Here is a 12,634-nt window from a genome sequence, read left to right on the forward strand (position 1 = left end):
CCCGGGGCTGGGGGGCGCCCCCGACCGCGGCCCCCCCGGCCGGGCCCAGCGGCCCCCCGACCGCGCCGCCCGAGGCAGTCACCGAGGATGAGCCCTTGCAAAACGAGGCGGACAACCAGGAGAACATCCTGTCCCAGGTACGGGCTGCCCTGGGTCACCCCTCTCGCCCTGCCACAGCAGGACTGGTCTGCTGGGACCCCTCGGAAAATACCTGCCCTTCGCTTCCCCCCATGGCCGGGGCAAAGTGACAGAGCGGCTTGTGGGTGGCGGAGAACTGAGCAAGTCCGCAGCACCGGGCGCAGCGCCTGGCACTAGGGATGCCCGTTCGGAACGGCGGACAGAAAGCCAGGAGGGATTTACTGTTGCCCCGCTCTCGCAAGATGAGACGAGGGTCAGGCCGTGAAACAAGGAGGCCGTAGGAGCGAAAGGAGGGGTTTTTCCCCCCTCACGCAGCGTGTCATTCAGGGGTGGCACTTGGTGCCACCAGGTGCTGCAGAAGCTGGCTCTTCAGCCAGACTTCAAAAGGATTGGACCCATCCTTGGAGGAAGCATCCGTAGCTGCTGAGTGTTATAAATGGGGTTTTTAGCAAGTAAGGGGTTAAGGGATGCTGTGGCATCAGCTATAAATGTAACCTGCATTCTGGCTGGTAGTCATTTCTAATAGTCTTGTACTACGGGGGAAAATAACAGAGCGATTCTCTGGTTGCAAAGATCCTAGAAAGCCCGCAGCAGGGCAGGATACACGACATTAGGGATGCCTGTTTGTGTCATGAGAAATGGGGTTCTTAGAAATTAAGGGGTTAAATGATGTTGTGGGATAAGCTGTAAATATAACCTGCATCCTGGCTGATAAAATATCATTTCTAATAGTCTCAAACGACGGGGACAAAATAACAGAGCAGTTCTTCAGTTGCAAAGAACCTAGAAAGCCGGCAGCGGGTCTGAACGCTTGGTGCTAGGGATGCCTGTTTGGAACGGCAAAGGGCAAGTCGGTAGGGATTTGATTTCCGCTCTAAGAAGACGAGAACTAGGGGTCACGCTGTGAAACGAGAGGGCTGTAGATTTAAAACGAATGAAAGGAAGTTTTTTGTTTTTTGTTCTATGTTTTCTTTTCACACGGCAGGTCATTCAGGGGTGGAACTTGGTGCCAGCAGATGCCATGGAAGCTGGCAGTGTAGCCAGATTAAAAAAAAGAGGGATTAGACACATTCTGGGAGGACTGGTACATCAGTAGCTGTTGAGCATTATAAATAGGGTACTTAGAAATTAAGGGGTTAAGGGATGGTGTGGGATAAGATATAAATGTAACCCACATACTGGCATGTAAAATATAGTTTCTAATAATTTCATACTACGGTGAAAACTAACAGAGTGATTCTTCAGTTGTGAAGAGCATGGAAAGCCCACAGCAGGTCAGGATGCTAGTGACACTGGGGATAGGAGCCTCTGAATCAGAACTTCCTAGACCTTAAATGCTGGAGGCTGCAAGTGAGACAGGAACAGTGGGAATGGGAAAAACCCTGGTCAGACCCAGTTTACACTCCCTTTCAACATCCGCTCTCTGTCCCCTTGTGACACAGGAGACTGGGCAAGATGGACCTGTGGGCTGACCCAGTGAATGGCTCTTCCTATGTTCTGAGACTCAAAGGTTGCCCTTGGAAAATGCCAGTATATTTTAAATACACTGATCCTATCAGATAAGAGTTTAATCCATTGAACTCTTTGCTTCCTACAAGATTCATTGTACATGGGGTTCTTAGAAATTAAGGGGGTTAAGTGATGCTGTGGGATCAGACATAAATGTAACCCATATCGTGGCTAGTAAAATATAATTTCTAATAATCTTATACTATAGGGAAGAATAACACAGCAATTCTTTGGTTGCAAAGGACATAGAAAGCTCATAGCAGGTCACAATGCTAGTGACACTTGGGATTCCTGTTTGCATTCACAGGGTTTATGTTGTGAATCGTGTAGGTGTTGGTACACCTAACAGTGCTAACATTGTGTGGCATCCTTAAAAGATTTCTTGGCAGCCCAGGGTGTTGTGGGATCCCAGTTGAGAATCACTGTCTGGGAGGACTTGTGTCCCCATTCAGTCCCTCCATGCTCTGAGGTGAAGAAGCACATGTGGCCTTCTCCATCTGAACTGCTTTGGGGGACAGGTTTATTTATGGGAAAGTTTTATGGTTGGCTATTTTTTTTCTGCTTATTGATGATCAAGGGATTGGCAAAACATAAATCCCACTATACGGACTAGTTGGAAAATTAGTTAATCATGTTCATCCTTTTGTCAGTCTGCAATTAACTAGTAATCCCCTAACTTCCCAAGTGACCGGGGAACTGTATGGGGAATTATGAATGGAGTGTGTCACAGGATCGACTGGGATGCAGGAATATGCCGTCTGAATGAAAGCAGCAGGAGTTCAGGGCTGTGTTCTCTATTAGATTTGGCAGATGTACAGAGGAATGTATCTATCCATGGAAATGTTCAGCACACACGGATATTGAAAACACGCCACCAAGTTATTTTTGTGCTTCAATTTCAGGATTGATGTCTATGAATCTCCATAAAGGAAATTCTTGGAATTGTACAAGGTTATCAGAAATTACATTTTACCAGCCAGAAAGTGCCTTACATTTATATCTTATTACACAACATCACTTAACCCCTTAATCTCGAAAACCCCCATTTATAATGAATCTTGTAGGAGATAGCAGTGGGTAAACTCTTATCTGATAGGACCGGTGTATTTAAAATATACTGTGGTAGGTTTGTCCCTCTGTTTAAATTTAATTTTGCCCAGCACTTTGTAGATAAGAGTTGTTTGAGACTGAACAAGTGAAAGAAAAACACCCTATCAGAAATCCATCTTTCTCAAATTGCTGAAGAGCAGAAAGCCAAGCAAACACTTAGAGTCAGCAATTAGTGTAAGCAGTGACCCATTTTTCAAAGGTTTGGAGTCCTTGAGCCTTTTTCTCAGAAACTTCACAGAGCAAACAAAGAGCAAACAAAAAACAAAAAGTAAAACCTTGGTGTAGACGCAAACTGACACTTTACAGCTTTTATTTTCTTTTTTTGTGTTCAGTTGCTAGGTGACTATGACAAGGTGAAGGCCGTCTCTGAAGGCTCGAACTGTCAGTGTAAGTGTGTGGTCAGACCTCTGGGCCGCGGGGCATGCCAAAGGATTAACGAAGGCACTTTCAAAGCAGAGGATTTCTATACCGTGGAAACCATCACTTCAGGACCTGACTGCAAGTGTGCCTGCGTGGCTCCACCTTCTGCTCTGAATCCTTGCGAGGGGGATTTCAGATTGAAGAAGCTCCGAGAAGCAGAAAGCAGCGATCTCAAGGTATCAGTAGAGTTCATTTTCTGACTCCTATTTATTAGTGGTGGCAAGTTCCGTGAAGGACAGTGTGCAATTAAAAGAGGGTTAGCCTGGCCCCTGGAGGAGAACTTTGATTTGTGATATAAACACCTAGCTAGCTAGATTGCCTCCCCTGGTAAAACTAGTGGTGACAGTTCTGTGTCAAAAGATGAGTCTTGATTATGGTAATGTTCAAAAGCCCTTTCTGCATGCAGAAAATTGCTGCCACCTGCCAGCACATGTTAAAATATTCACAGACAACTGAAAAGTTTTATTTTCCTTTGCAATGTCTCTATCATTTTTATCCACAGACTACATCTCCCCAGCCTGACTTGTACTTACTCAGTATGGTGTTATATACTGACATCAGGAAATAAGGTGTATGCAGAGTGGGGTGGAATATATATGATATCTACAATGTGGAGTGTAAATCAGAGAAGTGAATGTTGCCCTGAAAGTATATTGTGACCACAGCAGATGCTGTACCCTCTTCCAGCCTGGTTATAGGTGACTGGTAGTGGGGGTTATGGGGGGGAGGGGGGAGGGCCCCCCCCCCGAGATTGGCGGCTGTCGCTGACTTCTGCGGGTAGTCGCCGCTCGCTATGCCAATGCCAGCGCCAATGCCAATGCCAGCTTCTGCAGGTGGTCACTGCTCACCACCCTGCCGCCGGCTTCTGCGGGTGGTCACCACTTGCCACCCTGCTGCTGCCACCCACAAACTGTGCCCCCCAGTCTCAGGAGGCACCAGTCACCCGTGACATTGGTAGTTTCTTGTTTCTGATTTTTGTACTGGAATTAAGTAATGTGTTTTTTTTTTTAACCTAATTTTCTCTTGTGTCAGAATATATTATACAGAAATCGTGCTCAGAACAGCTTTATGGGAGTGATTTTAATGAGCAGGCTAGAGCTGATTTACTGGGAAGGCTGACCCTTGTTCCTTAGTTCAGTCTGTTTCCTCTGGTGCTCCAAGTCCTTACAATTCCTACTAATGCATGGGAAAGGGCTGAATTAAAGACATGGTTGTATTTGAAACATTATCAAGAAATGCTGACTAGTGGTGTCACACATTCAACTTAACATGAAGTGTGATTAACATGCAAGCACATGTATGTGCAAGCCATTTAGCATGTGTTAAGTGCCCTTGTGGTGTGGCAGTCATTCCCTTTGAGTAGAGGGTTATCTCCTAACAGACATTAATAGGTTGCTACATTCCACAATTTACAACTGTTGCAAGTGAGTGTGTGAACAGGTAGGTCACTTTGCTCTGTTAACTGGGTGTTGTGTTTCACTGCTGGCAAACAGATTGATCCAGGCAGAGGGCCTGTTAAGTATGTTGGACTCCTTTGGAGGAAAAAAACACTATAACACATATGTATAAGAGTATTATTCAAGTGAAGAATCTTGATCTAGGTTGAGGATGAGCTACATAACTTCCCAAGTCTGAAGGTCTCTTCCATCTTGTACTTAGAGGCCTGAGGTAGTATGTCTATGCCAACCATACAGTTGGTCCAATTAAATACATCACCCACAATAATTCTTGCCTTTCACTTATCTCCAGGACCATTATGGCAAAAAAGTCTCAGGACCACCATCTTGTACTTCTGTGATGAGTGGAACCACTTTTTTTCCCCCTTCCAAATAGCTTGGTGTTGACTCTGAATTAGACTGGCTTTGCATCCAATATCCAATGCTACTGGATCTGCCACTTGAGCTAAATTTTGCTTAGTTTTCCTGTTCATTGCCTGCCCTAGCAGGAAGACTATTCTCTGAGGAGCTGGTACTATGGAAGGTGTCCGTAGAGTCAGAATTGAGCATGGGTAGATTGTTGCTCAACTGTTCATGGCATGGTGTGTGTTTGGTTTTGCATGGTGACTCAGTGCCCCGGGAAGGCTCCCTTTCGGTGTTCACAGCCACCACTCAAAGGATTTTGCCCAGAGAATTAGTGCATCCTTATCATGCAAAAACAGCATTCTCCTGTTTAGTTTTCTCAGTTTGTTTGTCTTGGGCTAGAATGACAGACTCGGATGCTAAAGTCTTCTTTATCCACAAATAAGTATAGGACAGGCAACAGCAGTTTGAGTTTCTGTCCTATGTTCCATGCCTGCCTATATGTGTGTGTCCTCAAAACCTGCCTGCCTCTAGGAGGAGTTCAGTCTCCATGGCTAGGTCAGTGCTTGGCCTCTGCTGAGGCTTCCCTCAAGGGAAATGACTGCTGCCAGTTGTGGTGTAGATTCTTGTCATCTAGGAACTGGAATGAAGCCTGCCAGCTCATTGCACAAGGATCCAAATCCAGTCATTTCACAAAGTTTATCCAAACTTTTTTTTTTTTTGCTGGAGGGATCTTGCTGCAGGAGTTGTGAGAACAAGATTTCTCACTCAATGGCAGTATTTCCTGGTGTCAGACATGCCAGGGAGATTTACCTCCACTGATTGTCTTATTATTTTAATTTTTTTGTCCTTTTCTTTTTTTTTTTTGGCCTGAGCTGAGGCCAAGGAAGTGTAAAGACATGCAGTTCTATTTTTTTTTAAATGTTTACCCTAGGAAATAATTCAGAGATTCATAGGTGTTAAAGCTAAGAGGGATCTTTTGGGTTTGGCTCGGACATCTCTTTCAGAGAAGCATATGGTCTTGATCTGAAGACACTGCCTCTCTTGGCAGTTTGTAGCTTTCAGTGTTTAAAAAATTGTGCCTTATTTCTAATTTTGAACTTGTGTGGCTTTAACTCCCATTGGTTCTTGTTATGCATTTCCCTGCTAGATTAAAAAGCTCTTTAGTGTTCTGGGTTTTCTCTCTGGAAAGATATTTATACACCACAATCAGTTCATCTTTTGATCTTCCTTTTGATAGGTTGAACAGATTGATCTCTTTTGAGTCCCTTACTGTCAGGCCTCCTCTGTCTCCCTTCTCTCCCCCAGCACTCAAATTACTTTTGTGGCTCTTCTCGGCATACTCCAAGTTTTCAACATCTTTTTAAAAATGTGGATGTCAGAGCTGTACCCAATATATGCAGAAATAAGATAACTTCCTTACTTCTTCGTATTTATACATGTAATGGTTGCATTAACCCTTTTAAGCTACAGCTTTGCAATGGAGCTTAAGTTAACTGAGGGATTCAGGCTGAGCTTTATATACATATTTTATTACAGAATACTGAAACCTTACACAAAGCTTCTGACTTCAGGTGTTCATTACACATTCAAAACCTCAGCCTAAATTATTCACAAAAAAGTGGTAGTTCATAAACCTCTTGAGTGAAACTGGCAATTTCTGCTGCTTCTGCGAAACTAGGTGAAATGCAGCAGTTGTGACTGAAGTTTGCTTTGGAGGTTGAAACTTGAAGCTCATACTTGAAGAGTATAGTCCCCTAGGAATGGGAATCAAAGAAAATGTAGGAACCTAAATACAACAGGTCTGCACTAGTGCAGAGAATGTAGTTTGGAAGGGACTGTCCAGTCTAGTTTGTGCACCTTCCAACTACATCTGAACTCTAGGTATGGGATCAGTGTTTATTTGTTACAGAGGCCCCAGCCCATTAACACATGCATTGAGATCACCAGTTCATTTCAAGCTAAACAACTTCTCAAGAGCATTTACGATAAATAAGTATTGGTAAAGTGCAGATTTGAACCAGTGGCTGCATCTACACAAGATACATACTGCACAGTAGCTCTTTACTACTGCACAATAGTGTCATGGGGCATGAACTGTGATGGGGCGCTACTGCACAGTAGGAATGAGCTGGAGGCATGGAGGACAGGGATTATTGGCTGTGGAACACTTCTGAGGAGGAGATATGGTGTAGGAGCTAGGATGGCGATCATAGAGGACGGTTCCAATTGTCTTCTGTCCTCTATTGATTCAAAACCGATGTCTTTATGTCCTCTATCTTTCAGAAAAATAGAGGACATAAGCTGTCAGTTTTGTATCAATAGAGGACAGAGTAGCAGAAAACCATAATGTCTTTTATGATGGCCACGTAGGAGCTGAAGGGAGGTTGGTGATAGGCAGAGGGGTGCTTAGTTAGCTGGCAGAGTAAAGGAGCATCACCTGGGGTTGACAGGTGTTTGGCTGCAAGGGCAACATAGCATCCATTGAACCGGGTGGGGAGCAGCTGTTGTGGGCACCCTCCACTGGCGCTCCATCATTTGTTGTGGTGCTGGTAGTTGCGTACAGTATTGCACACAAACCCATGGGTCCAGATGGCAGACAAAACGCCAGTGGGACAAGATGTAGCTGAGGTGATGTAGCCCCAGATGTGCAGTGGAAACTTTTCACTCATGACTCAGATCTCCCTGGCAAGTGCTGTGGCCATGACAAGCAAGTCCAGGGTTAATCACTTGTCAGCCACAGACGCATACGTGCGTGCACACCCCCCCTTTTTATGTACCTATGAGTGGATCCGATGGTCTCTGTCATTATTCTGATCATCTCTGAATAATGAGAGATGGGCTGGAACTGATCCGTAGTGGAGACTGGAATACTGTAGCTGTCCAACAGGCAGGCTTCACAAGAAATGCATGTAGCTAGACAGTAACATCATTGGTAGCAGCCATAATGGGTGAGCTGTGCCCAGTTTTGTAGAGATGGTGAGTGATGCAACCTGCATTTCCTTGTACCCCTTTTATTCTGAGGCCTTGTAGTGAGTTAGAAGGCTTAAGTGATCCTTGAGAAGAGTGACCAGAAAGAGTCCAAGATTCTTGTTTAGGAGTGTAATCTCATAAATGCTTTTCACTTAATTAGCTGCAGAATTTTGGGAGGAGAGATGAAGTCAGATAGTTCTTCATAAATGACTGCTTTATAAATACATGCACAAGTCTCAACAGGGAAGCTGGTATTTATCCTCAGGATGGTTGAAGCTCATAATTTTTTAATCAAAGACATTTTTGATATACAGCACCTGTCTGAAAACTGAAGCCAACTTTGCTTCGAGCAAACTTGAGGTAGAAGATGAAGGGATATTGCTGTGCGAATCCTAGATGTCTAGTAGGGACTGTCAGGATCACAGAGCAGTTTACAGCAGGTGATGTAGCACTTCCAGTAGGAAGGAAGGAATGGTGAATCACAATTCCTGCCTGTTGAAATGAAATATTTAAATCTATAACTATTGGGGTTTCCTCTTCTATGGAGCTGGTTTCCTTCATATCACAGCAGTACTGCATGGGGACTGAATTTCATTTAGTGTCCACCTTGTTGGCTCCTGACCATATTCACGGGTGGTTACCTGGCACATCCTGGGTCTGTGGACAGGTTGTGCGTGGAGTTGAATGCAGTGTTGTACTTGTCCCATGAACGATTCCTACCATCCACAACTTGCTCCTGACCTTCTTCAAGTTCTGTGGCAGTTTATGTATCTCTTTCATCCTGTGGGACTGTACGCTGCTGGGTTGTAGCTGGGATCAGAAGTTCTGGAAAGCCATGAGCCAGCTTATTTTCTTGGTGTGTCCAGATAGAAGCAGAAGGTTGCCTTGGCAATAGCTGCACCATCTTCCCTAATGTGTAGGAGAACACTTCAGAACCACAGCTGATGCAGTTTCATTATTCATACATCACTGTATCCACATCTTTGTCTTGATTTTGGGTTTGTTTGGGGGTTTTTTCTACTAGAAATAATAGCCACACAAGAACTGAACAATAGTCCTCTTCGTTTAAGGACCTTTCTTGAATATCGATCAGTGGTAGATGCTAGAAAAAGGATTTAACCATTCAAACTGTCAAGCGCCCAACTGTGTAATATCATTCTGTTGATGGGAATAATTTTTTAAACCTTCCAGTGCCAACTAGATATCAGTGTATATCCTTACAGCATCTCCCGACTGTGGTGTTAGTGTGAATGCACGTGCTATTTTTATTTACATAAGTATCTAAAACTCTCTACTCAGACCTGCACATGGTCTCTTGAACTAAAATTCTCTTGGCTGCAGAAATGGAAAATTTTATCTTCCAACCAAACTGGTGTGCCTGCTATTAAACTAGTAAATGCTAGAGAGTAAAAACTAGAGAATGCTAGAGTAAAATGCTAGAGTAAAAACTAAAGAAAGGTAAATGCCATCTTGAATTGACTAACTTTATGCCATCTTTTGTTTTATAGCTCTCCTCCATCATAGAGATGCTAGAAAATGCTTTCTATGGCTTAGACCTACTCAAGCTGCACTCAGTCACAACAAAGTTGATAGGCCGAGTGGAAAAACTCGAAGAGGTAAGAGGCGCTTTGGTTCTTTTTCTTTGTATTTTTTTATCAAGGACAACAACATCCAAAATGAGATATACAGCACAGCCCCTTTTATGGCATTAGGCATGTTCCAAGAAGGAGACTTATTAATTAATCATCATTTCATTTCATTTTTTTCTGTTCAGCTAATAACAAATTTCATGACTGGACATTTAAAGTGAAAAGATGAAGGGCTAAAATTTTCAAAAGCTCCTAAATGGTTTGGGATTAAGAATCCCAATTTAAAAAAGGTTGAAGGCCAGATTTTTAAAGGTATTTAGGTAACTGAGGAAACAGATAGGTGCCTTGTGGGATTTTCAGAAGACTGTCTGCCTCTGTTTTTGAACATCTGACATTTTCAAGCCTAAAATCCACTGGTTTTTAGGGGACTCAGGAAAGTTAGAGCCAATCAACTACAAGGTGACGTCAATGTACATATATTGAAATATGATAACTCGGTGTGGAGGCTTTTGATCAGGAGTTAGAGGCTTTCAGTTGTTGAATCTTTGATTCCAAGGAAGCTGTAGCAAGCAAAGGTAACTCTTGGCGCTAATGAGAGCCTCCACCCAGAGGTTTAGTCTGCTTTTATTTTATGAGGGGCAAGGATTTTTTGGCAATATCTTTTATTGGACTAACTGTTCAGTTAAGAGAGGTTAGACAGGCTTCCCGGCACAAACTGTGCTTCCTCACATCCTTTGTTTTATGGTCATTGACTTCAAACCTTGAGGTGTTTCCTCTTAACTGTCCTAAATGTTCTAGTGTAGATATAGCCTTAGGTGTGTGGGATGGGAAAGCGACAGCTGCTAAAGCCCCCCTGCCTCTGAAGGCCCATGTGCATGACCTGGATCAGATAGTTCCAGAGGCTGGATCTAGCCTGTGGGCCACAGGTTGCTGACTCCTGCCTTGGGTCCAAGAGAATTAGGTACTTAAACCGTTTACTGTATTCCTTTGAATAGATGAAGCCCGTGAATTTAAGATGCACCCAAATTTTCAGATTCTTAATTTAAGAAGATGAAGAAAAAACACCAGATAAGACACATTTACAAGGATCCAACATCTGTGGTACATTTAGGAGGGTTTTTTTATTTTAAACTTTTTTGCACAAATTTAAGATACAGGCCACTTGGGGAGAAATATTTTCTTGTAATTTTTTTTCTTAGTCAAAGGAATGGTTTTTTACTCTTAAAGGCTCAGCAGTTTGGGACATGTGATTTTTTGGGGGGGGCAGGTGTGGGGAGGAAGGAAGAACCTCAGCATTCAGTTAAAAAGGAAAATGTCTAAGTCTCATAGTGGTGGCGAAAAAGAATCTTGAAATTATGACCCAAATGTAACCTAAAGTTCAAACAATCTGAAGCCAAATAATGAAAACCTCAGAGAGATTATATTTGAAAAAAATTCTCATAATTTTGTGACTCTTAGGAATGAGTGGTGCAGAGGGTTGTTTTTTTTTGTAGGGAACACTAGTTGTGGAAGAACATCGGCTATTGGCCAAACAAATGTATGCATTTTTTGCCCTTCAGCTCTGCCCTGCAGGTCAGTTAGAAGTCCTCCCTGAAGGGCATGTGGGACAATGGTATAGTAAGTGGGGGAATGTTGCCTTTATGAACCATGTAACACATGTCCTGTATGCAGTATTAAATGCTTGGTCCACTAACAAAAGAGTTGATTATCTGAGCTTGGAACAACGTGAGATACTGTCTCCTTTTTGGCTAGAAGTGCCTGGAAACAGACAAACAATGATAGTGCTACACATGGCAATCTGGGTTGTGACCGGATTTAATCAATGGAGCTGTGTGAATGAGCAGTGTGCTGACATTCATGCTGTGTTGTTAAGCCTCCTGTTTTCTCTGTCCCTCTTATTGCCTAATAGAAGTTCAGGATGCCTTTCAGGAAATCACAGTTCATGAGGCTTTCTTAATACACAAATATTTTTTGTATTATTCATTCCACCCATCAGCTCTCAGGACTATGGTCCTGTTAAAAAGTAGCACATGAGCACACAGCTGAAGATGGTATGTCATGATGATTAGTATTGATTGGAAAAGTATTGACAGAAGAGTTTTCCATCAAATTTTAAAAAATGTTTGAATTCAATGACATTTTGATGGGAAAAGTCTAAATTAACTTGGAGTTTCTTATTTCAATAATGCTGAAAGATTTTGTTTAAACAAGGTAAAATATTTCATTTCTGTTACTTATTTGCTTTTTATTTTATATTAAAATATTGGTTTTTCATATACATTTATACATTTACTATACTTATATATCTGATATTATAATACAGTCTACATATTGAGAAGAAATGAATTGAAACTGTTTGAAACAAAGCCTTTCTACCTCACTGAAATAAACTTATTACCTCAACATGGGACATTTCTGCATTAGGTAAACAAAATGATTAAGCAACACTAAATCAGAATTTTTTTTTTTGTGTAGAAGTTTTGTTCCAGGAGAAATTAGGCAGTTTCAACTTTTTGTTCCAATTCAGAATAAAAACAAGCTTTGGAATATTGAATTTTTGCCTGAAACAAAATTTCCATTGTCTGACCAGTCCTAGGCTTAATGCATATAGACAACTGGGCAAAACTGAGATCTTAACTCTGGTATTTCCTCACTTTTGAATGTTTCACTTTGCAAAAGTTGGTAACATTTTAGCACCGTTGTATTTAAAAAAAGAGAACGAAATGGTCTGATACACTAGTGTAACTACCCAACATTTTGGCATTGCCAAGGTTTGAACACTTCAGAGCTCCATTACACGTTCAAGTTAAAGCTGGATAGAAACCACCTATACAGTTGTTACACATTTTCAAGCACTAACTTTATAGCTGATTGGCTTTTTTTATAGCTGGATAGTCATTTTTATTATGTGATAATTACTTTGAACATATGGCTAGTTTAAATTTTATTGTACGATTAACCAATTAATGGCATAATATATATAACATGTAGCAGGGGCCTCAGATCTTCTTCATAGACCTCTAGTATTTGAATGGAAGGAAGAACAAATGTTAGGTGGCAACAGTAGACAGCTGTTATCCTATGTGCACTGCTGAA

General features: G+C 42.3%; 1 protein-coding gene across 1 annotated transcript in view; it reads left to right on the plus strand.

Annotated features, from left to right (window-relative positions):
- Window positions 1-5: 5 nt before the first annotated feature.
- OLFML2B (olfactomedin like 2B) overlaps window positions 6-12,634 on the plus strand; it is a gene marked incomplete at its 5' end in the record, with an annotated part of 46,392 nt that continues 33,763 nt past the window's right edge. The window contains 3 exons of the mRNA XM_025216479.1: window positions 6-137; window positions 3,090-3,353; window positions 9,458-9,565. Of these exons, the coding sequence (XP_025072264.1) occupies window positions 6-137; window positions 3,090-3,353; window positions 9,458-9,565 (504 nt within the window). The remainder of the gene's footprint in view (window positions 138-3,089; window positions 3,354-9,457; window positions 9,566-12,634) is intronic.

Source organism: Alligator sinensis, unplaced genomic scaffold (genome assembly GCF_000455745.1).
Source record: "Alligator sinensis unplaced genomic scaffold, ASM45574v1 scaffold647_2, whole genome shotgun sequence".
NCBI classification, from domain to species: Eukaryota; Metazoa; Chordata; order Crocodylia; family Alligatoridae; genus Alligator; species Alligator sinensis.